The sequence below is a fragment of the Lupinus angustifolius genome, unplaced genomic scaffold (genome assembly GCF_001865875.1).
Source record: "Lupinus angustifolius cultivar Tanjil unplaced genomic scaffold, LupAngTanjil_v1.0 Scaffold_132_129, whole genome shotgun sequence".
Lineage (NCBI taxonomy): Eukaryota > Viridiplantae > Streptophyta > Magnoliopsida > Fabales > Fabaceae > Lupinus > Lupinus angustifolius.
In genome coordinates this window covers 81-28,046 of record NW_017725389.1, presented here as the reverse complement: position 1 = coordinate 28,046, position 27,966 = coordinate 81, and the positions used below count along the sequence as shown (strand labels likewise).

At 30.0% G+C, this 27,966-nt stretch overlaps 2 protein-coding genes and 2 pseudogenes across 4 annotated transcripts; 2 read left to right on the top strand and 2 right to left on the bottom strand.

Moving 5' to 3' along the window:
• The first annotated feature begins 1,536 nt into the window (after nucleotides 1–1,536).
• Nucleotides 1,537–3,135, top strand: LOC109340056 (annotated as a pseudogene).
• Nucleotides 3,136–11,364: 8,229 nt separating this feature from the next.
• On the top strand, nucleotides 11,365–17,134 carry LOC109340059 (uncharacterized methyltransferase At1g78140, chloroplastic-like). Its single transcript, XM_019577627.1, has 9 exons — nucleotides 11,365–11,578; nucleotides 11,776–11,888; nucleotides 13,232–13,375; nucleotides 14,109–14,193; nucleotides 14,735–14,928; nucleotides 15,192–15,303; nucleotides 16,158–16,265; nucleotides 16,607–16,748; nucleotides 16,919–17,134. The coding sequence occupies exons 1-8, from the start codon at nucleotides 11,396–11,398 to the stop codon at nucleotides 16,733–16,735; spliced, it is 1,068 nt and encodes a 355-aa protein (XP_019433172.1). The 5' UTR covers nucleotides 11,365–11,395; the 3' UTR covers nucleotides 16,736–16,748; nucleotides 16,919–17,134.
• Nucleotides 17,135–17,293: 159 nt separating this feature from the next.
• LOC109340058 (protein spinster homolog 3-like) lies at nucleotides 17,294–19,996 on the bottom strand. Of its 3 annotated transcripts, XM_019577625.1 has the most exons (4): nucleotides 19,543–19,996; nucleotides 18,266–19,017; nucleotides 17,593–18,043; nucleotides 17,469–17,534 (listed from the first exon to the last, which is right to left on the bottom strand). In XM_019577625.1, the coding sequence occupies exons 1-3, from the start codon at nucleotides 19,828–19,830 to the stop codon at nucleotides 17,608–17,610; spliced, it is 1,476 nt and encodes a 491-aa protein (XP_019433170.1). In that variant the 5' UTR covers nucleotides 19,831–19,996; the 3' UTR covers nucleotides 17,469–17,534; nucleotides 17,593–17,607. The 3 variants fall into 3 exon arrangements, with proteins under 3 accessions (XP_019433169.1, XP_019433171.1, XP_019433170.1); XM_019577624.1 differs by having other exon boundaries at nucleotides 17,294–18,043; nucleotides 19,543–19,995; XM_019577626.1 differs by having other exon boundaries at nucleotides 17,294–18,043; nucleotides 18,266–19,031; nucleotides 19,543–19,646.
• A 1,947-nt stretch (nucleotides 19,997–21,943) lies between these two features.
• On the bottom strand, nucleotides 21,944–23,105 carry LOC109340057 (annotated as a pseudogene).
• Between the last annotated feature and the right edge of the window lie 4,861 nt (nucleotides 23,106–27,966).

Here is a 27,966-nt window from a genome sequence, read left to right as displayed (position 1 = left end):
AATGAAACACTTTAAAAATACTTCAAGTTTTTTTTTTTGAAAAGATATGTAACGGGTTACTTCATTCAAGTAACAAGTTACATGTGAGAGAAAAAGAGTTATTCAACTTAAAACTGCTCAAAGTAATCCATTACTGCATTTGAGTAACAGATTACCAGTTTTACAAAAGTTGAGTAACCGATTACCCAAATGGTGTAATCGATTACCCAAATTGTGTAATCGATTACTCAAATTCAAATTTAAAAACTGAGTGGACAGTATGTTTGGGTAATCGATTATCAAATGTCAGTAATCGATTACTGAAGACTGTTGCATGAGATTTCAGATTTCAAAACAAAATGTTTTCACTTCAAACAAAATCTCTTCACTCCAAACAGCTCCTACACTTTCAAAAAGGCACCTTGGGTGTTTGGAAAGCCTATATAAAGACTCTAACTCTCACAACATCAACACACAACTTTTATACAACTCTCATAAATTCTCTCACTGTTTTTCTGCACTGAGTTCTTAAACTTTCAATAGAGAATTTATTCTGAGTAATTGCTTCAAAAGTTTTCACAAATATATTGAGCATTATTACTAAGCATATAAAGAAAGTTGATTGGATTGCAAGTGATATAATATTTTATACTTCAAAATGCAATCCAAAGTCATTGTTGTAATTCTTCATTCATTGCAAACAATCTTTCTTTCACAGGGTGTGAATAGAAAGGGGATAGAGTGACTTGGAAAAGTGTTTCCCAAGGTATAAGTATTAGTGAGTGTATAAGGTACATAGAGATCTCGGGGTGAGATATTGTAATTACAACTCATAATACTTAGTGGAAAATCTCTTATGTTGCAAGAGTACTGGACGTAACCTTCGGTGGACAAGAAGATGAACCAATATAAAATACTTGTGTACTCTCATTTCCCTTTCCTCTTTAATTTATACTTGTTTATTTTCTGCAATATTATCCGCTGAACATTAACTTTTACATTTTGCAGAAAAAAATATTATAATTTTAAGTCAACTAATTCACCCCCTCTTAGTTGCAATCTTGTTCTTACAATTGGCACCAGAGCTATATTTGAGTAAGATACTCTCCAATCCGATCCTATATCAAGATGGCCTCAAGATCATTCCTATGAAAAGGGTCCAACATCAACCGCCCTCCAAGCTTTATTGGAGAATGCTATGATTTCTGGAAAATTAGAATGAGGGTCTTTATTGAGTCTCAAGACTTAGACATACAATCAGAAGCTTGAATAAGAAATAGCAATGAGAGAAGAAAATAGTATATCTCACCGTTTGTTTAAGGTCTCAACCTCTTCATCAGTAACCTGACCCCCAAACACCACCTTGCTGATCCCATCCGACAGCTGGTGAGAGCGAGAAGCAGAGGAAGAATTAGAGAGTGGAGTTTCAGACCAAGTAAGAAAATCTGATGTTGAACTGTTTGTTTTCCTCACTTATGTGTTCCTTCTCTCCATTTTCTTATTTTACACTCTAACTAACAAAGTATTAACACCCGCCAAATAATGGAAATTACCACGATGACCCTTTCGATCTCTTTTTGTTTCTTCAATGGTAGAGGATAGAATGGATGGACAAGTATAGAAGGGAGAGCTGTAGAGGATGAAGTAGAAGATACTACTCTTCTCTATTATAACAAACAAAGGAAATGCCAACTAAAATTTTTGAAATTTTGTTTTTTCATTATTTATTTATTACCATTTACTACGCTGTCAGTTGTCATTCTTCCAACATTTTGAATCTAAATATTGCCCTTGTATTTTGTGTATACCTCATTTATTTATTTAACACATTATTTATTTATATTGAAATATATTGTATTATATAAATAATAGTGTATGTGAATATGATAGATTATATTGGTGGGTTAGTTTTAGTCCGTTATTAGTTTCTAAGAATAAAAAGGATTAGTTGGTTAGTTAGAGTAGTTAGTATTTTTCTTCCTTTTATTAAAAGATTTCATTTTATCTAATTCATTCAATGAATTATTTTCTTCCTTTATCAAGATTTATGTATTGCTCTATCATTTTAACATGGTATCAGTGCATAATTATTTCTTGATAGCTTTTGCTTATACTTCTTTTCTTCCAAGATTCAACAAAGAATCATCATTCTCATGCATGGCACTTTGTGATGCTTGGTTTTGATGTTGATGGCAAGGAACTACAACCTCTTTATTATTTTTGTTGTTGTTTTTCTCTTCATTCCTCTTTGGGATCTTCATGTAAAATGAAGATGTTAAGCCCATTGGAAAGTTCCTATTTTCCAAGCCTAAAGCACAAGAAATCCAAGAAGGTGGTAACGAAGAAGATTCTAATGAAACACAAGAAGTGATTGGTTTAGAAACTGTTATGGAGGCAGAGAAGGAGAAAGAGAAGAACAAGAAGATAAAATTGCAAGCTGTGGTACAAGAGGAAGATAAAGAAGAAGAAGAAGAAGAAGAAAAGGAAGAAGAAAAGGTTGTTGAGGTGCCACCAGAAGATTATGACTTGTTTAATGGTGAGTAGGTTTTTGATAACATGACACATCCTTTGTATAAAGAAGACTGCATGAAGAATGGAAGACCTAATTCTATGTATCATAATTAGAGATGGCAACCTAGAGATTGTTCTTTACCCAAGTTCAACCCAATACTATTGTTCCAGAAGATTAGAAGGAAAAGATTTATGTTTGTTAGAAACTCACTGAATAGGAATCAAAGGTTTGTATGGTCCAATCAGTCCCCTCTAAAGAAGAAGACCTGGTACAAGAATGGTTCTTTAGCTATCTTCAAAATTGAGGAACCTAACTACATTACTACAATTGAGTTTTACTGGTCACCATTTCTTGTATAATCAAATTCAAATGATCCAAATATGCAAAGCATATTGAGCTGTATAATAATGCCTGAATCTATTCATAAGCATGGTGTGAATTGGAAGGATGCAGACTATTAATCTTTAACACCTACATATGGTGGATGAACACTTTCAATATGAAAGTCTTAGGTGGGTCGTTTGATGAAAGGGCCACAGAATGTGAACTCCCTCCACTAAAGCATATGGAAGATCAGAGTACTAAAGACATGGTCAAAATGGGTGAAGTATAATATTGACCCAAATCTGGAGGTACCCATATAGACCCTCACTTTATTCATACTCTACCTTTTACCTCTCTTATACATACAACATCATTATAGTGTGTTTTTATATCAATGAAGCTGCACATTAGGATCGAGATTCAGATTCATTTTTCTCTTTTTCATCATTAATGGTTGGTTCGCTTCTATCCATGGTGGTTAAGCTCAAATATAACATTGGATGATTAACTTTTGTCCATGGTGGTTAAGCAAAGATATAGTTTCAGCCATGAATGGTTAATGATTTGATGATATAGCTTCTGCCATGAGTGGTTGAGCATTGTAATTGCTTCAAATCAATCCAAAGTTGGGAGTTCAGAATTTTCACTCTCCAGCTCAGCTGTTGAAATATATTGTATCATGTAAATAATAGTGTATGTGAATATGAGAGATTATATTGTTGGGTTAGTTTTAGCTCGTTAATAGTTTCTAAGAATAAAAAGGGTTAGTTGGTTACTCAGAGTAGTTAGTAATTTTCTTCCTTTTATAAAAGAATTTTGTTGTATCCAATTTATTCAATCAATTTAATAATCATTCAATGAATGGTTTTCTCATCCATTCTTTTTTGTTTTATCAAGATTCATATATAGCTTTACCATTGTAACAATTTATTTAACACATTTCATTTTGGATGATAACCATGTGAGCCGCATGTACAAGCCTTTTGTTTGTCCTTGTAACGAACCACGTGGTTAAACCCGTTATGCTATTATTACTTCCCTACTCTCGCTTCTTCAACTCAGATATATGTACTATATTAAGTACTAGGGAAAAATATAGGCATTTTATATATTGTTATCTACTATTCATCATCTATATTTTATTATCATTGATTCTTTAAAAATACAAATAAATGATGAATGATTAATATAATTTATAAATCATTACATTGACATATTTATTCTTTAGCCTTAACGAGGTGGATCAAGATGGTAGGCCTTCTTTGGTCTTGAAGAGGTGGGTCGAGATGGTAGGAATCTGCTGAATCTTCTAGTATAGTTTGAAGGATGCTTGGACCTGTAAGAGAATGTAACTGAAAATATTTTATGACAATCAAGTCAGTAAAGAATAGATATAAAATATCATAGAATAATAAGCAAAATAAAAGAATAGATAGTCAATAAATGATAGATATATAGAAAATGAGAGAATGAGTTCCAATTTATAATCCATATTTCTTAATATTCAAATTTCAAAATTCCTAAAATCAAACCTACTGTAATAAAACTATACCCTAAATTGTAAAGTAATGATTAATTCAAAAGTATTTATCTCATTTAACTAATTCAAAAGTATTTATCTCATTTAACAAATTCAAAATATAAAACGCTAACTCACAATTTAGTATACAAAACCTATTAAGAATTTAGAATTCTAACATCAAAAAGTTAAAGTTATCTTTCTCAACACAAATTCCACTAAAAATGCATGATAAGTTAATACCATATATATGAAGAAAACCAAGGTGATGCTACACAAATTTAAAACTCTATGTGTGTTCCTTTTCCATATTTCACTTTTTAAAATACAATAACTCGATCGACTCATACAACTCTAGCATGTTTGACGGTTTTATCAAATTGGATGACTATGTGAATAGTCTAATTGTTTTATTGGATTTATATGAGTTTAGTTTACAAGTTTATCGATTGAACCATCCATATGATGCCAGAGAAAATAACTAGGTTTTGATAGTACTTAAGAGAGGCAAGTATCCATGAGAAAAATTTAAAAATAAATAGAGGTGAGTAGATAAACATATACAAGTATATTAGTGTTATAAAGGCAGTAATAAGATTTGGTGAGGGTGGGTTTATAACTAGACACCGTTTCATCAATGAAGTGGTCGATGATATATCGAGTCAAAATACGAGGTTTATCATGTGTTTTGTTATCATGGCTTGAAGTTTGTGCTGCTGGCCTGTGTACAAGGGAAAGGGATATAATAATTTATTTGTTGGCAGGAGGATAAAGGTGACAAACTATATCTTTGAATATACAACCTTACCAACAATATAAAGGCCTCAGTCCAAGTTTAGAGTTGCTTCCAATCTATTATCTTAAATTAAAATATTTTATTACACCAAGAAATAATTTATCTCTTTAAATTCATTCATTGTTTAATATGTGTCTTTTTTTAAAAGTTTTCATTCTAAGATATAATATAAAAATAAAAAATAAAACACATGTCAAACAATGAGTGAATTTAATAACATAAGTTCTCTTCCGTTGTGATGATGAAATGATCTTATTATAAAAATAGACACTTACATATTTTGATAATTAGATCTAAAACATGATATTTTGTCCTCCTGAAATTAAAATTTCTAAAACCTATCACTTAACATGTAACTCATAAAAACTCTTCCTACACTTATTCACTTCTCAATTATCATCTTCTTAAAAGTCACTTTCTAGTTTTTACTTTCTCCTTTCTTGGAGAGTCTTTTTTTTTATTTTTTAATAAGAAAGTCAAACTTAATTTTTTTCTCAATATCTTATCCTTCTTTTGATCGTCAATCGATTAATTTCACTAGTTTGATTTTTTGATTTTTTTTCATTTCATTAAACACATGTAAGTCATTTTCTATACTTTCTTCGCTCTTCAATGAGAAAATCAAACTCATTTTCCCCTTTCTCTCCATGTCATCCATTGATTAACTTCACATGATTTTCTGAGTAGGTTGTGTTCGGGCCAAATAATACAAAAAAAAATATTTATTTAAATTTTAACATATTTAATCTATTTAATATATATATATATATATATCATTTGATATTAATGTATAACATTTTAACATATTTGTTATGCCCAATGCAACCAAAATTATAGATCTAATATATTGTATTTAAGTTAGCACATGATGTCAAGTCCATATATATGATTTTTAACATAATTCATTTATTAAATCTTCATTTATATTGGAATCTCACTCCCTCATATAATATAATTTGTAACTTCCCTTTAATATATAAATATTTGGTCACTATAAAAAATTATATCACGTTAATTTATAGTCATGGTATGGTAGACTCAAGTTTTGAATGAACTATATATGTCAAAGTAAAATCACCATCATAATATATAATCATTATAAATTATTATGTTAAATTTTGTTGTATGGAGTTCTCTATGGTAAACAATTATATTATCTTTTAGTTTTGTTGTAAAATTTATTTTAATTATTATGTAATTGTTGTAGAACTTAAATCTAATTAAATACACAATTAAGAAAAGAATAATGGGATCCATATGGTTTGATATACTATATTATATCTTCTCATTTGATTTGATACACTATTTTGTTATTTTGCTTAAAAGAATATTATGTAAAATAAAAAATACTATCATGTTTAACTTTATAAAATTATTGTAATTTATAAATATTTATGTTATAGATATTACTCTATTTTTATTCAAAGTTCATAACACATATTTTGTAAAATAAATTTCACCTAAAGCTTATTACCATGCCAAAGGTCCCAACAAAATTAAAAAAAAAATAAGGAAAAACTAGTTAGTGTCCGCCCTGATAAGCTTGATCCTAGCCCAATTTTAATATAGCTCAACCGGTTTGGACTAAAAAGCTCTACTTCAATAAAAAAAAATACCTAATATGTTACCTAAGCCCCATAAATTTTATGGCTTTGGAGACCAAGTTCGACCGGGTCCACTCATTTTAACACCTCTACTCATAGGATAGAATGATACTCTTGATAATACAAAAAAAACTTACTTTAAACCAAAATGTGATACATGACATATCACCACACAATTCAAACTCTAGCACTCATCCCCTTAACAACATATTAAACAACTATGTATGTAAAATAATTCAATACATGTCTAAAAAATCCAAATAACCAAATGAAAAATTATCGTTGTGATAATTTTTAGTTATTCTTTATTTCTATATAATATTATAAGATTCATCCATGGTAAAAAATGAAAAAAACTATAAATGACCTAATTATTTTTAAGAATATATATATATATATATATATATATATAACAATTATCCAACATCATAACCTTATATGGAAAAACAATCCGATAAAAAAAACTCATTAAAAGTCATCAACAATGTTTTAAAATTTTCGCCCCAAAGAAAAACAAAAAAAAAAGTAATAATGAGTAAGAGTATCTACAACCATCTACCCTTATGGTGTTCTTATTTAGGTGAGAATGTTCTTCCCACATTTAGTACTTTGATATTCTTAATTTTTTTTAAGAATACTTAGTTGCACAAAAATACTTATTATTATAAGAAAATATGGACCATAGAGGTAGAAAGAAGAAGAGAAAATCAATTTGTTATTATAAAATATAAATGTGTAAGATAGGTTATGTAACCCAAGTAAGAATAATAATCACATTTCTCATTATGGAGAAAAATGACAAATATGATGTCATTCTTAATTGATGAGGATGTGTAATAAATTATAAAATAGTGTATGAGATCATACCCAAATAAGAATGAAATTGATATTCTCCAATTAAGAAATTTCATGCCCATCCAATTAAAAAGTGTTATTTAATTAAAAAAGAAAAGTCCTAAAAAGAAAGTAACATTTTTATATTATTTAACAACAGTTGATTCACTAGAGACAATTTTTTTGGGATAGAGATCAATATCTCAATTGTCATGCCCTGATTTTTTGTCAAACACTGGATACACAACTCATTGGAGGTGTTATTACTTTTTTGCATTTTAAAATATAAAAAACTCTATTTGAAGCCCAGTTTGGAATTATCTGCTCTTTCAAGTTAGAAATTAGATTCATAAGTCGATTATGGACAATGGAAAATATTAACACCCTATATGCCCATGCGAAAATGATATTCTCACTAATTGGATGAATTATTTTATATCATAAACTTGTTTAGATATTTATATTAAAGGATAAATATTTTTTGTTGTGTATAATAAGATATAATATTACTCATATTCCTATCAGCAATAGGAAATCAAGGCTATGAAATTTTTAAGTAAAAAAAATGTTTGTTTTGTTGATTGAAGATTAAAAACAATGCTTAATTGTAGTTTGTCATCTATGCTTTAAGCGAATGAAGTAGAACCATATATTCGATATCACATCTCAACTTAAGGAAAAGGAGAAAATACAATAATAATCATGACCGTTTTTCAATTCTTAAATATTTTTACTTATATCATAAAGTTTAAATAAATAATTTGATTTTTTGTTTGCTTGCAAAAATGAGGTAGGATCATATGTCATTTCATCTTTAAAATGATGAGAAATATGATTTCAATTAAAACATCTCATTATTTATTTTTTGTTATTCTGATGCTTATTAAATTATTCTTTATTTTTATAATTTTCATAAAAAAACCTAAAACTTACTAATTAGAAGAATACACATTGTGATGTTAAGTATTAAATGTTAAGATTATTATTTGACATTATTAACTTTTTTTTACTGAGAATTATTAATATTTGTGGTACTATAATATGTAGAAAATAAAGTATACAATGTGAAATAGAAAAATGATATATCACTGTACCAAATCAGTTTACAAATTCTAAAATGATATATATTAACTGTATATAATAAATAAAAAACTCCTTCTAGTCATATGTCATATTTTCCTCATTTTTTCTCTTAAAAGGTTTTATATTACTATTATATATCTTTCCACACTACATCCTTATTTTTTATACATTTTATATTTTAATAATTTAATGTTAATTACTAATTGACCCATATTTTTGTTATGTTAAAAAGTAATAATTATTGAACATTAGAGAGGATTAAAATCATTTTTCACACTCAAACTATTTCTCTTTCTCATTTCATTTCATTTCTATAACTCTCTCTTTGTCTCTCCTCTACTTCTTCATCTCTTACATAAAGGTGTAAGTGTATAATTTCATGTAATTCTTGGTATGTAATTCTTGGTAGGTCAGCAGTCAGGTGAGCAAACATATAAATCTCATGATCCCAATTTTGGTAACAAAAAATCTTAAAATAATCACGTGAGCTTTCCTTATATAGTTGTTTAATTTAAATTGAAAAAAACTATACAGTTTCCTCTCATTCGATATTTGCATTCATCTATTTATATTATTTAACATTTACTATAACTCTAAGAATTAATATATTTTTCGCCCCATCAAAGCTTTGTAATATTTTTTCCACTGAACTTTAACATCATAATTCAAATTCTTTGGATTATAATTTTTCCTATTATAATTAAAAAATTAAATTTAAAATTGAAGTTTTTTATAACTTGTAAATATATTTAATAAAAAAGACTCATTTAATATCATGATTTGATTTCCATATTTTCATTATAAAAAAATCAAATTCAAAATTAAAATAGTCATTTTATTTTCTAAAACTATTAAAATATTTATTTTCAAAAAAATCTTATAGTATCATGTTTCAGTTTCCTATTTTCATTAGAAAATTCAAGTTCATAATTATCATTTATTTTTGTTATGTGTTTGAATAGATAAATACACGATAACATGTGTGTTCTTAACAATGTGAATGTACGAGTAACATGTATGTTTTAATTATGCGAATGCACATGTAACATGTGTTTGTTAGTAATGCAAATGTATGAGTAACATGTGTTTTTTAATAAAGCGAATACAGTGATCACATGTATGTTCTTAACGATACGAATACAAATGTAACATATGTGTTTTTAACCATGCAAATGCACAAGTAACGTGTATGTTCTTAACCATGTGAATGTATATATAATATGTGTTCTTAATCATGCAACAAAAAAACATCCTCATGTGAGAATGCAAAAATGACTTGTTAATGTATTATAAAATAATATTTTGTTTATTAATAACTTAGAGAGAAAAACTTATATGAAGACATATATAATACATCATATTTAAAAACAAGTGCATTTTATAGTTTTTTATGTTATCATTTAATATTAAATTTAATTAAAACTAATATATTAATGTGTTATCAACATTTTATTGGCCGTCTCTATATTGTTTGGTTTCCACATAAGTCTTTCTCTAAGTTAGATATCTCACACTTATGGACATGTGGCTGAGATAGCTTGGCTGGGAGAAGAGCAGCGCACAGGACAGACGCAATCCCAGGTTGGGGACTGCATGATGTGACAAAGCAATGAGCCAATTCGGGTGTGACAAATGCCATTGTGCAGGATTTTCTACCAAAAAAGGATAAAAGGAATAGTTTCTAGAAACTGTCTAAATATATTTTTTGTATGAGAATTTCCTCATGAGATAACTTATCTCCTATATCCAGTAAAAATGATTATATATGTTATTTTTTTTATTTTTAAAAATATGTTTATAGAAAATGATGAAACATGACACATGTCATGATTTCACTAGCAGAATGAGATAATTTATTTTCTTTACCAGAAGATACTTCATTCCCTTTTTTTGTAAGTGTTAAAAAATTTCATATCTATTCATTTTATCTCAACAAAAAAAATTCAAACAAGTATTTAAATATTATGGATATAAATTAAAATAATCTTTATTATGAGTCAAAATTATATTAAAGAATAACTAATTTAATTTACGTTTAATATTTTGAATACTATTTTAAAATTTTAAAAATTTCAAGGACAAAATCAAAGACCTTAAGATTTTACTCTATTTTTTTTTTCTGGCTATGTTTTTTACTCCTCCTCCTTACCTTCTTTTTTATAGGAAAGTTTTATAATTATTTTCTCAATTCAAAAATTAAATAAAAAGTAATTGCTAATTAAATTTTGAAACAACTAGTTAATTTTTAGAATTAAAAACAAAACTACGTATTTAAAATTTCGAAATAAAACAGTTAGTAATTAAATCATCATGATTCAAAAATAAAATTAGTTCTATAACATATAAAATAATTATGTTTTTATTTGGTAAAATTATTTTTTTAAAGAATACTTATAAAAGAAAGTGAATATTTTATTTAGCTTTAAAAAATGCCAAAATGTTTTTGACAAAACACTTGTGACTAAATAAAATACCAAAAATTATAAGAATACTCATAAATTGATAAAAATAATTATTTAACTCCAAAATCTAAAAAAAAATGACTAGATTGCCTTTTTTGGTATTTTTGTTGGTGACAAAATTGAGATTTTACACTAACACTGGCATGCATATGATGGATTGAGAAGACAACCTTGGTTTGAAAGCTAATAAAAGGTGAAAACTCTAATAAGTCCACAAGAACAACAAGAAGCACAAAGAGTGAGACAAAATCAAAAATTCTATAATTTTAGAGCAAAAGAGCCATGGCCCAGGGAACAACAACACTTATCACTAATTCATTGTTCTCTTTGTCCCCTCCTACCCCATCACTCTCTTCATTCAAACACTCCATCACCACGCGCTTCTTCACACCTCCTTCTTTCTCTCCACTTCGAATTCGACCTTCTTCTTCTATGGTTATCGTCCACGCCAATTCCAACTCAACCGTAATAATTTTCATTCTCTTATTATTATTATTATTATTATTATTATTATTATTATTATTATTATTATTATTATTATTATTATTATTATTATTATTATGTATTGTATATTTATTCATTTTTCTTTATTTTTATCATTGATCGTATTGTAGAAGAACAGAATTGTGAAAATATTCACCTTATATAAAATTTGTGTATAGGATTCCATTTCAGTTGAGAATGAGAAGGAAATCAGCCATAGCGACACAAACTTATTGGCTTGTCCCGAATGTTATCAACCCTTGACTTGGATTACTGATCCTAGCTTTTCAATGTAAGTTGATGTTAATAATAAATCCTTTTAATTATATATATAGTGAATTATATTTATGTTCAATATGTTATCTTTACACTTATCATACAATAACCGAAATTGAATTGCTATGGAAGTGTAACTTTTAAAATAAACTATAATCAAATCAAGTTTTGAGGTAATTGTTATAATTTCCGATCGGTTGCATTGCAAATGAGGAAAAAGAAAATGATAAAGGAGAAAATGAATGAACTTATATGTTTTCTATCTTTTGGTTGACAAAGAAAAATAGAATGCAAAGAGAAAAGTTACCCACAAAAAACATTTCCAAACTACTTTAGAGAGAGAATGTTGAGAAACAAACCATTAGATTGAATTTATAATTTTATATAGATTGAAACTTATGTTAATTATATTTTAATTAATTTCAATATAAATATATTTTTGTTACATCATTGTTTATAGAAATGTTTAATTCTAAAATCAAAGTATATTTATATCTTGATGATTGTATTTTTTAATTATAATATTTATATCTTTTATTTTATCATTTTTCTCTCTCTTGTTCTTTTTTCCTCCTTCATATCAAACAACTAAAAAATCATTCTATTTTTTTCTATTTTTACTTTCTTCAACTTTTATTCCTTAAATTTTATTTCCTCTCATTTTCCCTAACAAACCAAACAAAGTATAAATGCACTTTTCCCTCTTACTTTTACTTTTTGTTAGGTTTTGGTCTTCAAAATTTTCGGCCAAGTTCCCTTGTTAAGTTTTCGACAGAAAACTAATGAAAAGTATGGGAGTTAAATATATCTTATCTAATATTTGATTTAGTTACATTATTAGTGTACTCCTCTTGCCTCATAAATTATTACTACAACCTTATGACTACACTAGCCTCCTTTGATGGGAGATTACTAATAAGTGTAGTTTTTAAAACAAAGATAAGTAAATGCTATATCCTTTGGTATAGGAGAAAATGATAACATGTAACTTTAAAAAAACTTAACAATATAGATTTTAAATTTGTTTTAAATAAAAAATTATAAATTTTGAAACCAACCCCGACCTTACATTTAGGTATTAAATCCTTCAGTTTTGGAGAAGATCCCAATCCAGTATATACATGAAATATTAGGGAGGAATATAATTTCCCTTAGACGTGCTAGTCATCCTGGATTGATGCTCGCTTTGTTCTTACTAACCTTGGCAACTTGTGCATAAATGTATGAGATATTTATTTACTTTGGATCCTTCTAATTTCTTCTTTCATTTTATTTTTCGTTTTCCCTTTGAATTAGAAAAAAACAAAAACTTTCTGTTAAGCTGAATAATTGATTTCCTCATTGGAAAAATTGATGCAGAGATGCTATCTCTGGAACCACTTTACAGTGTAGCACCTGTCAGAAAACATATGCTGGTAACCAAACACACATTGATCTCATCACAACAGGTGATGAAACTAAGAACACTGGTGAACCAATGCCAGTTTCCACAGAGCTTTTCAGGCATGGAAGTTTCCTTCTCTTTTTCTTTATATAAAATGTTTCCCCCAAGTCTTTATTTGCATTTGGTCATTTTTTGAACTGTTAACATTGGTGATAATAAAATCTGAGAAGGTTTGAATGAGAAAGAAAACAAAACAAATTATTGATCATCTGTCCAAACAAACTTGGGACAACTATAAGGCTCTTTGCCTTGTGAGGTAGAGGTCTTGAGTTCAAATATTGGAACAATATCTTTGTTTACGAGGATAAGATTACTTACAAAATGAGAGCCTTATACACTGAGCTGTTCTTTCTTCAGATGTGTAGTTTGACTTAGATATTGTTGTATAAAGTCAGTTTATAATAGCAATAATACATGAAAATAAATGTAGGTAGAATAGATTTCTCTTGTGGGTCTGATGGAATAGAATCTAGCCGAATATATTTCTCTTGGAGCAAGAGGTTTTCATGATAGCTAGTAATCATGTTGTTCTATAAAGAGTTTAGGGAACACTTGTACTGTATGCATATGATTTTTCATGTTCTAAATTTCTAATAAAGTCTCTACATTGTTGGGTTAATTCAATTTTTGCATTTCTAATAGTTTTTTAACATAGATATTGCATGGGTATAAATTAGTTGGTGAATGATGACATACTACTGTGTAACAGTATAATTATTTGTTGTCTAAAAGATGTTATCTTGAAACTAACTCGTCACTGTTATGCATACTGATCAATGATTGTTGAATCAGGTTGCCATTAATATCATTTCTCTATGAGAGAGGCTGGCGTCAAGCTTTCACTATAGTGGGTGGTTTTCCTGGTGCTGAGAAAGAGGTGAACCAAATATTTCTATTCCTAAAGACAATAACTTTTGATGGACCCACGTGTGTTTTTTTAAATGGTTTATCACCTATATGTATTTCACTCAGCCTATTTCATGCACCATGCTCATTTGCCTTGTTTCGCCCATGCTTCCTTTCACCAAATCATGCTCCCTTTTACTTTTTACTACCTTAATAAGATTTTTATAATGGAGAAGGTTTAGTCCCAAACCCTGTCCCAGACCAAACATATTATGCCATGTCAGTTAAAAAAAATTAAATATTTATAATTTTATCAGTTTTGCTTTATTGTGATTGGTCAGTGACGTGGTTGAGGACATCGTTAAAGACAGCAAATCCCTATTCTTTTGTAATTATTAAAGTCAATATAAAGTGAAATTATTCTCATTATTTAAGAAAATTTTCTCACATAACACCTTATTTTAAACATTATTAGAATTATCTTGTTGATGCATAGCTACTTTACGTCCACTTCATTTGAACATGATTTAACATCTAATCATCATCATGACTTCTATTGAATTTGACTGCAGTTTGAAATTATGAAGGGCTTCCTAAAGCCAGTATTGGGTGGAAATATCTTGGACGCTAGTTGCGGAAGTGGATTATTTTCAAGATTATTTGCAAAGAGTGGACTGTTTTCTTTGGTTGTTGCTCTTGACTACTCAGAAAACATGTTGAAACAATGTTATGAGTTCATTCAGCAGGAAGAGAACTTTCCAAAAGAGTAAACAGTTTATATTTCTAAACTGAATTTATTTTATACAACTCGAGTTTAAGATTCTACAATCTGCGAGTTTGATTTTAGAGGGAAAAAAGAAGTGAAAGTTTACTCATCTTATAATTATATTTTATGACTTCGAAGTCTTTTCAGATCATTCTTTCTCATACCCTCCAAAAATCAACTCACAATTAGACCCTAAAAAAACTGATTTAACGGCATTTTTATCTTTACATCACAATTATATTTCCGTAATATTTGTTTGTCAGGAATTTCACCTTGGTCAGAGCAGACATATCTAAACTCCCTTTTGCTTCAAATTCAATTGATGCTGTGCATGCAGGCGCAGCTATTCACTGTTGGCCTTCACCATCAGCTGCTGTAAGTTAATACTTACTCATTAATATTTAGATTTTACATAAAGATGTCTCATTTAGAGGATGAATTTTAGAACAACGATAAACTTGTTTGCATTATCACCTAAAAGTTATGAGTTCAAATCCTGAAAGCTATCTATTTACACGTGAGACCACTAAATAGGAACACTGAGCACTTTTTTACAACAAATTAAATGTCTCATTTGTTTAGAATATCTATGCCAAAAAGCGAGTAGCTTGGAGCAAACCATTGAACCACAGATGTGAGGTTTTTTTTGTTAAGCTCTTATTTTGAGTGGAGTAAAGAAATTGTTAAGGTTTCATATCAAAATAATTGATTATTAAAATAGTAATCTAATAATTATTTAAACTATTTCCAAAACAATGTCGTAGACGAAGTGAGACTTATTTCTGACTGATTTTATATGTAGGCTTGTTTTGGAGCAGTGATTTAAATTTCAGTTGCGGTTACTACGATTATGGTCATTACGGCCGTTACAATGTGTATTGCGGCCATTGTAGTGTAAATTATTTTGCGAGTAAAAAAATATTTTTCATATCAATGCGGTTACGTTGCAGTCGGGCATAATTGTGATTTGGTGTCACATCGCAATTGCGGTGTGATGCGGTTGTGGCGGTCACCGCAACCACAATATTGGAGCCACTGATGCGGTCTGCAATTTTGTGAAGTGTTACCATAACTTTCTTGGATAAATTACAGCAGTTAGTTTGTCACTTTGCAGCCTTCATAGTATATGTTAGATACTTAGATGCTTATGCTCATCCTTTTTTTTTTGTGCCTAAATCACAGATATTCTTTACTAACCTTCCTATAATTTTTGTGATATGCTTTTGCAGATTGCTGAAATAACTCGAGTTTTGCGACCTGGAGGTGTTTTTGTCGCTACCACCTTCGTACGTGATGGGCCTCTTTCCTATGTCCCGTTTTTAAGTGGAATAACGAAGGTATTAAATATTTTAGCTTGTTAGTTTTGTTCATGGCGCAAGAGTAAGATGGTTGTTTAATAACCATAAGGTAATAGGTTTAAATTCTAGAAACACACTCTCCATATCTGAGATAAGACAATAGAGTAAAGTTGTGTACATCTACCCTTCTATCAGATTTATTTGTTTCTTGTTTTAATTTCTTAATTTAGATATGCTAGCTCCATCCCGTGTTTTGTCTTACAATTTTGCCCATTTATGATTATACTATTATATATCCTCCTTTCTATCAGATTTATTTGTTTTAGATAAAAAAAGTTTTGTGTTAGTTTTGAAATGTAATAACTTGTTTCTTATTGTAGGATCTTGGGGGCTTCTCCTTCCTCTCTGAAGGTGAACTTGAAGATCTCTGCAGAGCAAGTGGGCTGGTTGGATTTAAATGCATAAGAAATAGGCTTTTTGTGATGATTTCTGCTACCAAGCCCATTTAAGGATGAGTTTATTAAATAGAGATGTTGTGTTCTAAAGAATTGTTGTCTGCCTATCCTTGACCAATAAAGTGAATAATATAAAAATAATAATTTTTATTTTTATAACTTTTAAGTGATATTTTTTATTGGATCAGGACACAAATAAAGATATGAATGGAGAAATCTGATTTCCATTCAAGTTTAGTTGTTCTAACATATTATGCCAAAACCTCTATTTCCTTACCAAATAAATTTCTTTAAATCTTCATGTAGTGAAATGATACTTACATCCACATTTTTCCTAAATTACTCGCACATGGGATATGAAGATTCCCATCACATAAGTAAAAGTGAGGAGTTATGATGGATTATGAAAACATGGTCAAGTGATATGTTGTATATTTTTTCTAGGTATAAAAGTATGAGACAATGTAGGAGTAAATATCATATCCTTTGTCTTATATACTGTTGTCACTGTATTATATATCATTCATATTAATCATAATTGACTCTTCAAAACAAAAAAAAGTAATTTAAATAACACGCATAGATATTACACTATTTATTTTTGGTACACACTCTTTATGTATTTGTTTATATATCAGAAATAATCAGTTATAAAACCAGTACTGGGAGTAATAAGAATATGCTTTGCTATGAGAATCTACACTTCATTAAATCGCATATAAACAAGGTAAGTTCCTCCTTCAAAGAAAGATAACATAAATCTTTGAAGGCCTATACGTTCTAGTCACATATGATTCATCTAAAGATCAAAACACAGTTCTGAAAATTCTATTCCCCTGAAAATACCTGAATCCTAATCTCTCTTTAGCCAAGCAAACTCAGCAGGTTGCAGAACTGTGAAAATTGTTAACCTGAATTGGAGAATGTTAACTGCGGCGGAGCAATGTGTTATCTTCATTAACCAGAACAGCATCACCATCGAAGTCCCTAAGAAACAAATCTTCCGACTCAAACTCTCTATCCTTTGTTAAAATCTCTGATTCTACTAGAGCCTCCATCCGAGCTCGATCTCTGTCTCTTGGATAGGCATGATAAAGAAACGAGTAAATGAAGCAGCATAAAGCCATTGGAATTCCTATTGCTGTGTACAAAGCCTTGGCTAATGATGCAGCATTTCCTCTATCTGTTAGAATCTCTTGAGAAACAGTAGAACCTTCAGGAATCGGCTTAAACCCATAAACATGCTGAGCCAAAACCCCAACTGCAGGGGGAGCAAAAGATGATAGTATAGATTCAAAAGATCGATCCAACGCATACACACTTGTCCTGGCTCTCTCTGGAACTATCTCTGCAAAAATTGGACTGTTGTCCATACAGTAGAAAAGTAAGGCCTATGCATACCTAACACGCTTCAGAGGGTTGCTCTAAATTTTTAAATACAATTGATAACTTATAAGTTCAATTCACCATGTAAGGATATTCGATATTTTCAGAATCAGTAGTAAATATTATCACAGGTGATGATTCTTCAGTGATAAATAATTTAGCTAACATAAGATAAATGGTTAGTTTGAGAGACTTCACTTGTTTGTAGCCGGGGCATTCCAAGATATGAAGAACCCCATAATGATTAGAACCAAAGCATGGGGTATTACAGTAGATGGATCATCTGATAAACCCAACAAAAGAATTGCTGCTAAGGGGATTGCTGATCCGGAGCTTATTTGTGCTAGAATTATCCTTCCAGAATTCGGAAGACGTGTCGAAAGAAGGTCCCCCATCTTGCCTCCAAACAAACTCCCAAGAGAAGATGCAATCACAAACAAAGCAATGAGGAAAGCAGTTTTCTGGTGGGAATAGCCAGAAAGCTCTAACCACATCGGCGCAAATGACAAAGCTGACCAAGGGAAGGAGCCAGTGACACCCTGTGCAACAATAATCTGGAAAGACACAATCTTAGAAACTGACTTCGCTTCTTCAACCATATTTTTCACTTCTGACCGAAATGTTTTACCCGAAACTTTACTGCTAGCATTTGTGTCCTTATCCGAAAAGTGTGGATCTTTAGCAAAAAGGTAAACTAAAGCACCTACAACAACACTTATCAGTCCAACAATATGAAAGGAAAGTCTCCAACCAGGGATACCCATGAATGTTATTGGAGCTAGTAACAGTGAGAAGAGGCCACCAACAATTGAACCAATGTTGCCTGTTAGTTGAAGCCATCCAAAAGCCGTCCCACGATTGTTATCATCGGTTGAGTCAGCGACAAGGGACTGGATTGCAGGTGTGACCAGTGCAAGGCCAATCCCATTCAATGCTCGCGAGGCAGCCATCTATAATGCAATGACTTGAAGGTGAATATAATCAGCTGTATATCTACGATAACATAGTTTCTTATAGTATACTAATTGGTACTATGTGTAATAAAATCAAAGTTGTCAGGAAAAGTTGTCAAAGATAGATGTGCATGAAACATTTTCGTTACATAGGTGCCTCCTACATAATCCAAAAGGAAAAAAAATGAAAACTTCTTTCATATAGCAATGGTATTAGCCCCTTGAATATGCCCATGTTCCCTCAATTCATACCAGGTAATAAAAATTAATATGAAAATTAAACCAAATTAACGTTGAGAGATGAATGATAAAACCATAGTTACCTGGTACATGGTGTAATACACGTGTACTATTTAGCATACACCTTTTTACATTAATTTTATAAGAATATTTCACGACGAAACATGGTGAATTCGATACACGTTAAAATATGGTGAATAGAGAATCTAGTATAAATGAGAGACTTATATAATTATTCGATAAAACATGTGAAGCAATAAGATTACTATGATAATTGGGTACCTGAAAGAAGGTGTTGGAGAAGGCGACGAGGAAAGTGGCAGCAGCCCATAAAAAAGCACCGAGAGCGATGACATGGGCACGGTTGTGGCGGTGGGCGAGGTAAGCGGCTAAGGGATAAGAAGCGGATTGAAGCATGGATCGGAAGAGAGTAAGTGAACCAAGACCGGTTGGGTCAGTATGAAGGGCTTCACCCACTTCTTTGTACACACCAGGTAATAGTGATTCATCTGCTTTTTCCATTATCCCTGCAAGGTTTACCAGAATCAGTGTTATCTTCTCTGCCTTCATTTTTTCCTTCTTTTCCTTTTCCCTTTCCCTTTTGTGTTCATACGTTATTTGTGAGTATTTATTTCAAATAGATCGGATCTCATATGAAATGACAAGTCCATCCTCTCAATTGAGAACAAGGATTTCCCTCCATTACTATAGAGTTAAGGGCATATTCTCCCTTTATTTTTAATAATAAAAGTGTATTTTCCTTTATTTTGTCAAGTGTTCCTTTCTCCAGGACTAACTCCTCAATTGAATAGTCAATCTGCCAGATGGCTTAACTTAATATAATAGTCAATATGCATTGAATAGTCAATATGCACATTCATATTCCAACTTTTCTTTTAGGAAAAGAGAATATGGTATTTTCTTATTTTATCATATAAATTATTTTAGTTAACTAATAAAAGTATGATATATCTATTGTTTTATTTATTTTCAAAATATTTTTATAAAAAATAATTAAATATAATACATGTGAGATACTTTGTTCTTTCTTTCTCTTGAGTCCCTCTTAGTTGAGCACCTATTATATAGTAAAACCTAGTATATGACATTATGTACCCAAAAAAATGGCCTATTGTATGGCAATAATTTTATTCGAAAAATGATATATCTTTTTATACTATAAAAAATATGTATAAAAAATTTATTAATGATTAATTTGGTTTAAAGTAATATGTATTACTTTTTGTGATGTAATGAGTTTGATAGGAAAATATAGCATTACTCATTTTATTTATATGGAGGTAAAACAAATTAAATCTTATTTAAAGCATGAACAATATCAATCATTATTTTATTTTATAAATATTTTCATAAATAAAAGAAATTCAAGATAAAATTCATTGTATATATCTTCTTAAATGGAATCCACAAATATATTCCCATTATATTTAACATTAACATATATCCAATGTATAATTAAAATAAAAATTGTAAAAATAATAATTGAATCCATAGAAATAACAAAAAATTGATTAATAATTCTACAATTATATTAAAAACATATTTTTTTAATAATAGATGGAATAAATACATTAAAGCAAAGTACATTAAGGAAATACATAAATATAAATCATGAAAATGTATAATTAAAACATTGTTGAAAGTTGGTAATATAAGCCTCATGTTTAACTTTTTTCCATGTATGCTCACTACAATTTGGTTGAAGGTGATGATGGGAATGCTTGTCATTAGGTTGAAATCTATTATGTAATTACCCTTTAATATCACAATGAGAATCATTAGATTTGTATAATTTCTCATATGATGATTATAATAGTTGAAACTACCATGTGTGCTTTGTCCATCTTCAGCAAACATATAGTATGATGTATGCATATATTATATTTTAAATTGATCATAAGGTCACGATAGATCCATACATTTTACATTGCAAATTGAGTTTGAAGCAATTCAAATATTCACTTAATATCCTTTGTAGCAATGACATAATGGTTAAAGATGTTGGACTGGTTTATCATACTAATATCTTACTTGAATTCTCAACCTAAAAAATGTGTGCCAAATCTATATGTCTTGTGAAGCCTTCAAACATCATCATTGGTGCACAAGGGTTTTGATTGCTTATAGCCTCAGATAAATTGGGACTAAAATCAAAACTAATTAATTTACAGACACTAAAATCAAAATTATTTAATTTATATGGACTGAAATATAAATATATAAAGATAAATGAATGATGTGGAAGACACATTGCACCAATGTGTTTGGCCTCCATTAATCACATTAGCATTTTAAATCCAAAAGTAATGACAACATTGAGAAAACTAAAACCAACCAATAAAAAAGTCATTGACTAAGATCAAAATTCAATAAATATTTAGAGACCAAAAACGTATTTATACCACATATTCCGTTAAAAACCAAAAAAAAAAACATTTCAGATTGGAGAGTTCTCATATAGGATAAGAGATTATTTGTCTCTATTTATATCTCAAATTCATATTTCGGTTCAATAAAAAATATTATTTAATTAAAAAAATTAAATTTTTTTTTAATATTATTTGAAGAAAGTTAATTGATTATGAACATGATAACATAATCTTTTTAAATCACATGATTACTATTATTTGTTGTAGTTGGGCATTCCACATTTCCACCTTACTTCACAAAACAAACCATGGAATTAGATGAAAATTTTCAAAATTTACATCGCCTGAATCTAGAAATTGAGAATTTAAGAATTACAAAGGGAACCAACAAATTTATGTTGTCCACGTCAGTTGCTTCTGTCTACACTTGTGTCCTAAATACAAGTTTAAAGATCATTCAAGGGAACCCCAACCCCATGCTTAAGAAAAAGAAAATCAAATTAAAAGACCTAAGCAACCATTTTAATTTCCATGCCCATATCCTAAGCTTTTTGTAAAACGATGAGGAAGTTATAAGTGTTGGAAAAAAAAACAACTAGCTTCGTTTAGTTTCACATTGTTGAGAAAGTACACGAGTGTTCTTGGCCAACGTATCCACCTTCACTTGGCACGTAACTTCATATTTCATTGTCCCACTACGCAACGACAACATCTTCATTTGTGCATGGATTTATCAACCTTCATAGGCAAATTTCCTTTTGAGGCTTTCAAAGCCAATCGAAACTCTTTTGAATTATCATGGGGTTGATAGAAACTAGGGTAAGTTCCCAAAGCAATCTCTTTTTGCTTTAAAGATAGGGAAACATCTCCTCCTTGTTTATAATTGATGCCCACTTTGGAGTTTGGGTTGTTGACTTTTAATGTGATGTTGTATAGAGGTTGGGTTGAGTTCTTGAGTTGAAAACGTTGAACTGAAAATCTAGGGCTCTTCGGTTTCAATACCATGGAGAAAAGGACACCAATTAGGGCTCCAATAATAATAAGAATAGCAATGAAAACAATTAAACAAACACAACACCAACAACAACATGACCGCTTTTTATCCTTCCCCGGAGAGTTCCGATAACTCTCGGCGATTTGAGCATTCTCCGGCGGAGGAATGCGGTAGACTTGATCCTTTGGGACTTGGACCACGTAGGTCCCAGGGCCAATGTAGGGTAGTTGGAGTTGGGGGGTATTGGTGGCACAAGGTTGAGGAGGTGGCGGCGGTGGCGGCAACCGCTCCTCCATATGGGGAGCGGTGGGGAGTAGACAAGGAAGAAGGAGGGGAGGTGCAAGAATGTGGGAATTTGTTAGGAGAGGAAAACTTGGACGTAGTTTTGCATGGGGACATGAAAATGGTGTAAGTGTATGCACTATGATTGGAAAGGGGTAATGTGTGATTGAGAGAGAGAAAAGGGTTAACATTTGGTTGAAAATGAAAATGGGAAGATATCCCAATATTAGATAAGATTTCAAAGTAGGGCTGCTTTAACGGGTCAAAATATGTCAGTTAAGTAAATGTTCTTATATAATTTAATGTTTGTTGAGCTACTTTTGCCCTCTAAATTTTTATGATTATAACATTAGAATTTAGTATTATTATTTTTACATTATAACTCTTGATTCACTCCATTCTTAGTCCATTTGGACAATAGTGATATAGTGAGGATCAAAATTCAATTGCAAAACTAAACTCTGCCTTACTTTATCCTGAATGTCTGATTGTGTAGTATAAAATATAGAGAATAAATACGCTCGTTTAGTCGGGGAACTTTGAATTATTTCATGAGTACCAATTTACAGTGTTTTTGTAAAACTATATGTCCCGATTAGAATATTGATACCCGGTTCCAAGCGAATCATTATTGAATGCGTCATCTTTCTCATCCATAGGCTTTAAGCTGTTATAGCTCCACACTGCAACTCCAATTGTATATGAGATGCACTATGAAACCCAAGTTGATATTACATTGGATATCAATTCTCTCCTGCATGCAAATCAAGCCCAATACACTCCGTATTATGTTCTGATCAAATGGACTAAGTAAAAACAAAACCTCAAAATCACGATTTTGTAGCTTGTGGAGAAAATATTATTCTCAGTGACAAATGTGATCGTGGGTTAATATATGTTTCATTCTGGTGCAAGGTAGATGGGGTAACTATGATAATTTTAATAATATTATGATAATATTCATAATATTATGAATGTTTATTGTTCGTGAGAGTTAGAAGGTGGAAGATAGTTTTGGGAGGAAGTTAAAACTCTAAAGTTGAATATTGGTGATGGTGTATGTGCCTTGCGGGAGATTTTACCTCTGTCAAGTGACAAAATGAGAGAAAAGGTGTAGAGATTGAAGTTGAAAGAAGAGACTTTGCTGACTTTAGTCAATTTATCTAGGATATGGAGCTGATTGACGTGCCAGGAAATGGTTGGGAATACACATACTACAAATGAGATAGACTAATGAAAAGGTAAGTAGTGGGAAAATACATTAAAAACTCAAAAGACAATGACATTTATAACCTTTACTTTTTATTGCAATTACAATTTTGATCTTAAAAATACACTACAAAATATAACTTGCATCTCCATTAATGGAGAGGAATCTTACTCACTACAAACCTGACAAGAATCCTATGTCTCAAGATAATTTTATCCTCATATATCTAGCCAATCAAACTATATAAAATAATATAAAAATATTAATTTATGTTATTATAATGTTTCTTTTTAATTAAATTAAATTTTTTAATTGGATGGGTATAGCTAGTGAGACGGGAACGGGGACGAGTGATCCTAATCCCTACAAACCCTAGTTTAATTGAAAATAGATCATCTCCATTACTAAAAGGTCCAGTACCATATAAAATTATGATACATGGACTTTAAAAAATGATGGTTCAAATTTTAAAATATTTTTAAGCAAAAATTTATTAAAAATGAAAAATTAAATTTGGGTCTCATATTCCTCTAATACCGGAGAGGATCTCATCCCGGTTTAAACGGGCTCATATCCTCTCTAATATTAACCCTCCCTTTGAACTAACTAAAGGCACTTATGTGGCACATATAAATATTTAAAAGTTTAGATTTTTATTTATTTTTTAATTAAAATTTTTGAAAAAATTACTAAACTACATCTTTTCTTATTTTCCGAGTAAGGAACTCTCCATTATCAAGTATGAGCCCAATTCAGTTAAGGTAGACAATATTTGTTTTGGTATGTGAACCATTTAGTCTTATATTATTAATATTATTATTATAAGATTTTCTTTATAATAAAATGAATAGTATACATAATTCTATACACAATATATAGAATAAAGAAGGTAGGTGGATGGATGGAATCAAAGTTTCCTTAAATAGTCACTGACCTATAGTTATTCTTAAACTTTCTTGGTTGGTGGCAACTTCTTAATATGCTTACTGCAGCTTACGAATAAAAACAAAAATGTTGTCTAGGCTTTCCTTGTTGCTCCCAATTTAAACCATTTTTATTGGTTGGTTGGTTTTGATTTGAGCTAAACGAACTCATAAAACCATTGGAAGAAAGAAAAATATAAAACAAAACTACCTGATCTATTTTAGTAGTACTAAGTTGTGTGCGATTTTATTTAAAAAAACATACTATTGATTTCAATTTTCACACACACAAAGTGACCCATCCTAGTAATCATGTTTCCATCTTATGGAAGAATCAAAATATTTATAATTTATAAAAACATTATGATGAATATTGTTTGTTGGTGGATATATTTCATTTGGGTTCGTTTCAGATTGGTATTCTTACTTTAATTGACTACTTGATTGTTAAAATAATGTAAATAAGTAACTTGATTATAAATACTAGCTGGCAATAACTAATCAATATTAATGAAATACTATTTGAGATGACAACTGCCAAAAACGATTAATTTTTTACCATAAAATGATAAAGTGATGAGATATTCTTAATAGTACAAAAAAATTAATCAATTATGAGTAAGTATATGAGATTTAAGATGAAAATAACATTTATTTGACCTAATCAAATTTCCTTCATTAATTCTTTGTTTATAAATACATACCCAAATCTACCACCTATGGCCATTATTGAATCATGAATGGGTGGGATGGGATGTTGAAAAGGATATGGCCATGCTAAAGGGCCCACCTTGAGTTTAGAATAGTATTGGCCCATGGATTGTTCTTGAATCTTGACTTTTAAACTTCATTTGGTTGTATAAGAGAAAGTAAGAAGAAAGAAATAGATGAGAAAGAGACTAAAAAGAGAGAAATAGAGTAAATTTTTGTGTTGTTTGGTTTGAGATAAAAAGAAAAGAAAGAGAAGAGAAAGATTTATATGAAACCTCTTTAATAGAGATATGTTATCATAAACAATGTTATAAATCTTATCTCACAACAATAAAAATATGTTATGTCAACTAAAAAATTAAATATTAATTATTTTTTCTATTTTTATTTAATTATCATTGGTACAAGACAAAATTTGGGACATGATTTAGAACAATAGATCATTCTTCCATTTTCTCTCCAAAGTTCGAGAGAAACAGAAAGTGTGGGTTCCACCTAACATTTTTTTCTCTCTCTCTCTTTCCATCCTCCCATCTAAATCAAAGGAGGGAAAAATTTTATTTCTCTTCAATCTCTATTGCCTCATTTTCTTTCTCTACTCTTTTTATCCTACCAAATGGGTACACATCTACTATCCCATAAATTGTGTTACTACATGTACCATTAGCTACGTTTAGTCAGAAAAATATTTAATTTTTAATTTTTAACTTCAAAATATTTTTTCAATCAATCATAGGTTTGTAGTACATGTAGTGGCACAATTTGTGGGACAACAGATGTTGTCCCCTACCACCAAATGGAGCATTAGACTTCAAATCATAACTTATCAATATGGAATCCTTTTGGTTGGTTCATCTGTTTTTCATTTCAAATGGTGAGGATGGCTTGAGTTGAGTCAGGTAAGACTTGTCTCTTATCTAACCTTAAATGTTTATCGGATCATTTTTTGAACCCGTACTCGGTCCTACACTCGAAACTAACCTGATCCTAAATATCGATTGAGACATACAAACATTAAATAAAATGCATACATCTTTTAGATAAAGTTTTCTCATTATTATTTATTATTATATATATGTAATTTGACATATGAAATGATATATCTATAAATATTATTAATCATGTACATATGATTAAAAAATTAGAGAATCAATGATATTTTCGATTAAAGAGATGTCATTACTCTATATAATCGAATACAGGACATACAAACATGATCAGGAGTAACCATTGGACGGGTCTAGGCCAGGTCATGTTTGTCCCATACTCAACCCTCAATATTATATGAGTCTAATTTTTAAACCCGAATACGGCCCTAGATTCAATGAGACCCGACCTAATTCAAGCTCAACCATAATCGAGCCAAATTGGGTAATGGGTATGGTCAGGTTTTGCTCACCCCTAAAAAAAGACATACTTAAACTGGTTGAACATAGAATATAATTGGTTAATCTAATATAATTGTGAAACTACATCCGTCAAAATTAGATTTTATGTAGAAGATCTTTGCTCTTGACCTTGGCAAGGTTTTGATGAAGACACCAACATCACCAAAAAGAAGAAAAGAAAGATTACTTATGAAGACCAAGAAGATTAAAGCTTCAAGACAATTAGTCTAAGTCTAAATAGGTACTTCTATCCTATACTCTTCTATATACTAAAGTAGTAATGCTCAAAATATTTTAAAAGAAATTGAAACACTTCAATTTTTAAATGAAAACATTTTTTAAAATACTGTGTAACAGGTTACTGAAATTTGAGTAACATGTTATGAGTGAGAATCAGTTATCCAACAATATTTAAATTGGAGTAACCGATTACTCAAATTTGAGTAACCGATTACTCTAAGTGAATTTTAGATTCATTGTTGGACAGAGAGTTTGAGTAACTAATTACTCAATGTAATTTTTCAAAATGTCACGTTTGGGTAACCGATTACCCACTTGTTGTAATCGGTTACTGAGAGTTGTTACATCAGTTTTTCAGATTTGAAACTCAAGGGTTTTCATCATAAACGAAATGCCTTCATTCCAAAGAATTCCTACTCTTTCATAAAGGCACAAGGACTGGTTGGAAAGCCTATTTAAAGGCATTAGAACTCACAATGAAAACAATTCTTTGAACAATTCTTTCATAACTCTTTCACATTTTTCTCACAACTTTCCTACACTTTTCTGATATAGTTTTCTGAACTTC

What these genes read in the sequence shown, in the direction of transcription:
- LOC109340059 (XM_019577627.1), top strand. Translation starts at nt 11,396, where the DNA reads ATGGCCCAGGGAACAACAACACTTATCACTAATTCATTGTTCTCTTTG. An exon ending in ACTGATCCTAGCTTTTCAAT is followed by an intron (nt 11,889 to 13,231) that starts GTAAGTTGATGT and finishes AAATTGATGCAG; the next exon opens with AGATGCTATCTCTGGAACCA. An exon ending in TTTTAAGTGGAATAACGAAG is followed by an intron (nt 16,266 to 16,606) that starts GTATTAAATATT and finishes TTCTTATTGTAG; the next exon opens with GATCTTGGGGGCTTCTCCTT.
- LOC109340058 (XM_019577625.1), bottom strand. Translation starts at nt 19,830, where the DNA reads ATGAAGGCAGAGAAGATAACACTGATTCTGGTAAACCTTGCAGGGATA. An exon ending in TCTCCAACACCTTCTTTCAG is followed by an intron (nt 19,018 to 19,542) that starts GTACCCAATTAT and finishes ATTGCATTATAG; the next exon opens with ATGGCTGCCTCGCGAGCATT. An exon ending in AATGCCCCGGCTACAAACAA is followed by an intron (nt 18,044 to 18,265) that starts GTGAAGTCTCTC and finishes TATGGACAACAG; the next exon opens with TCCAATTTTTGCAGAGATAG.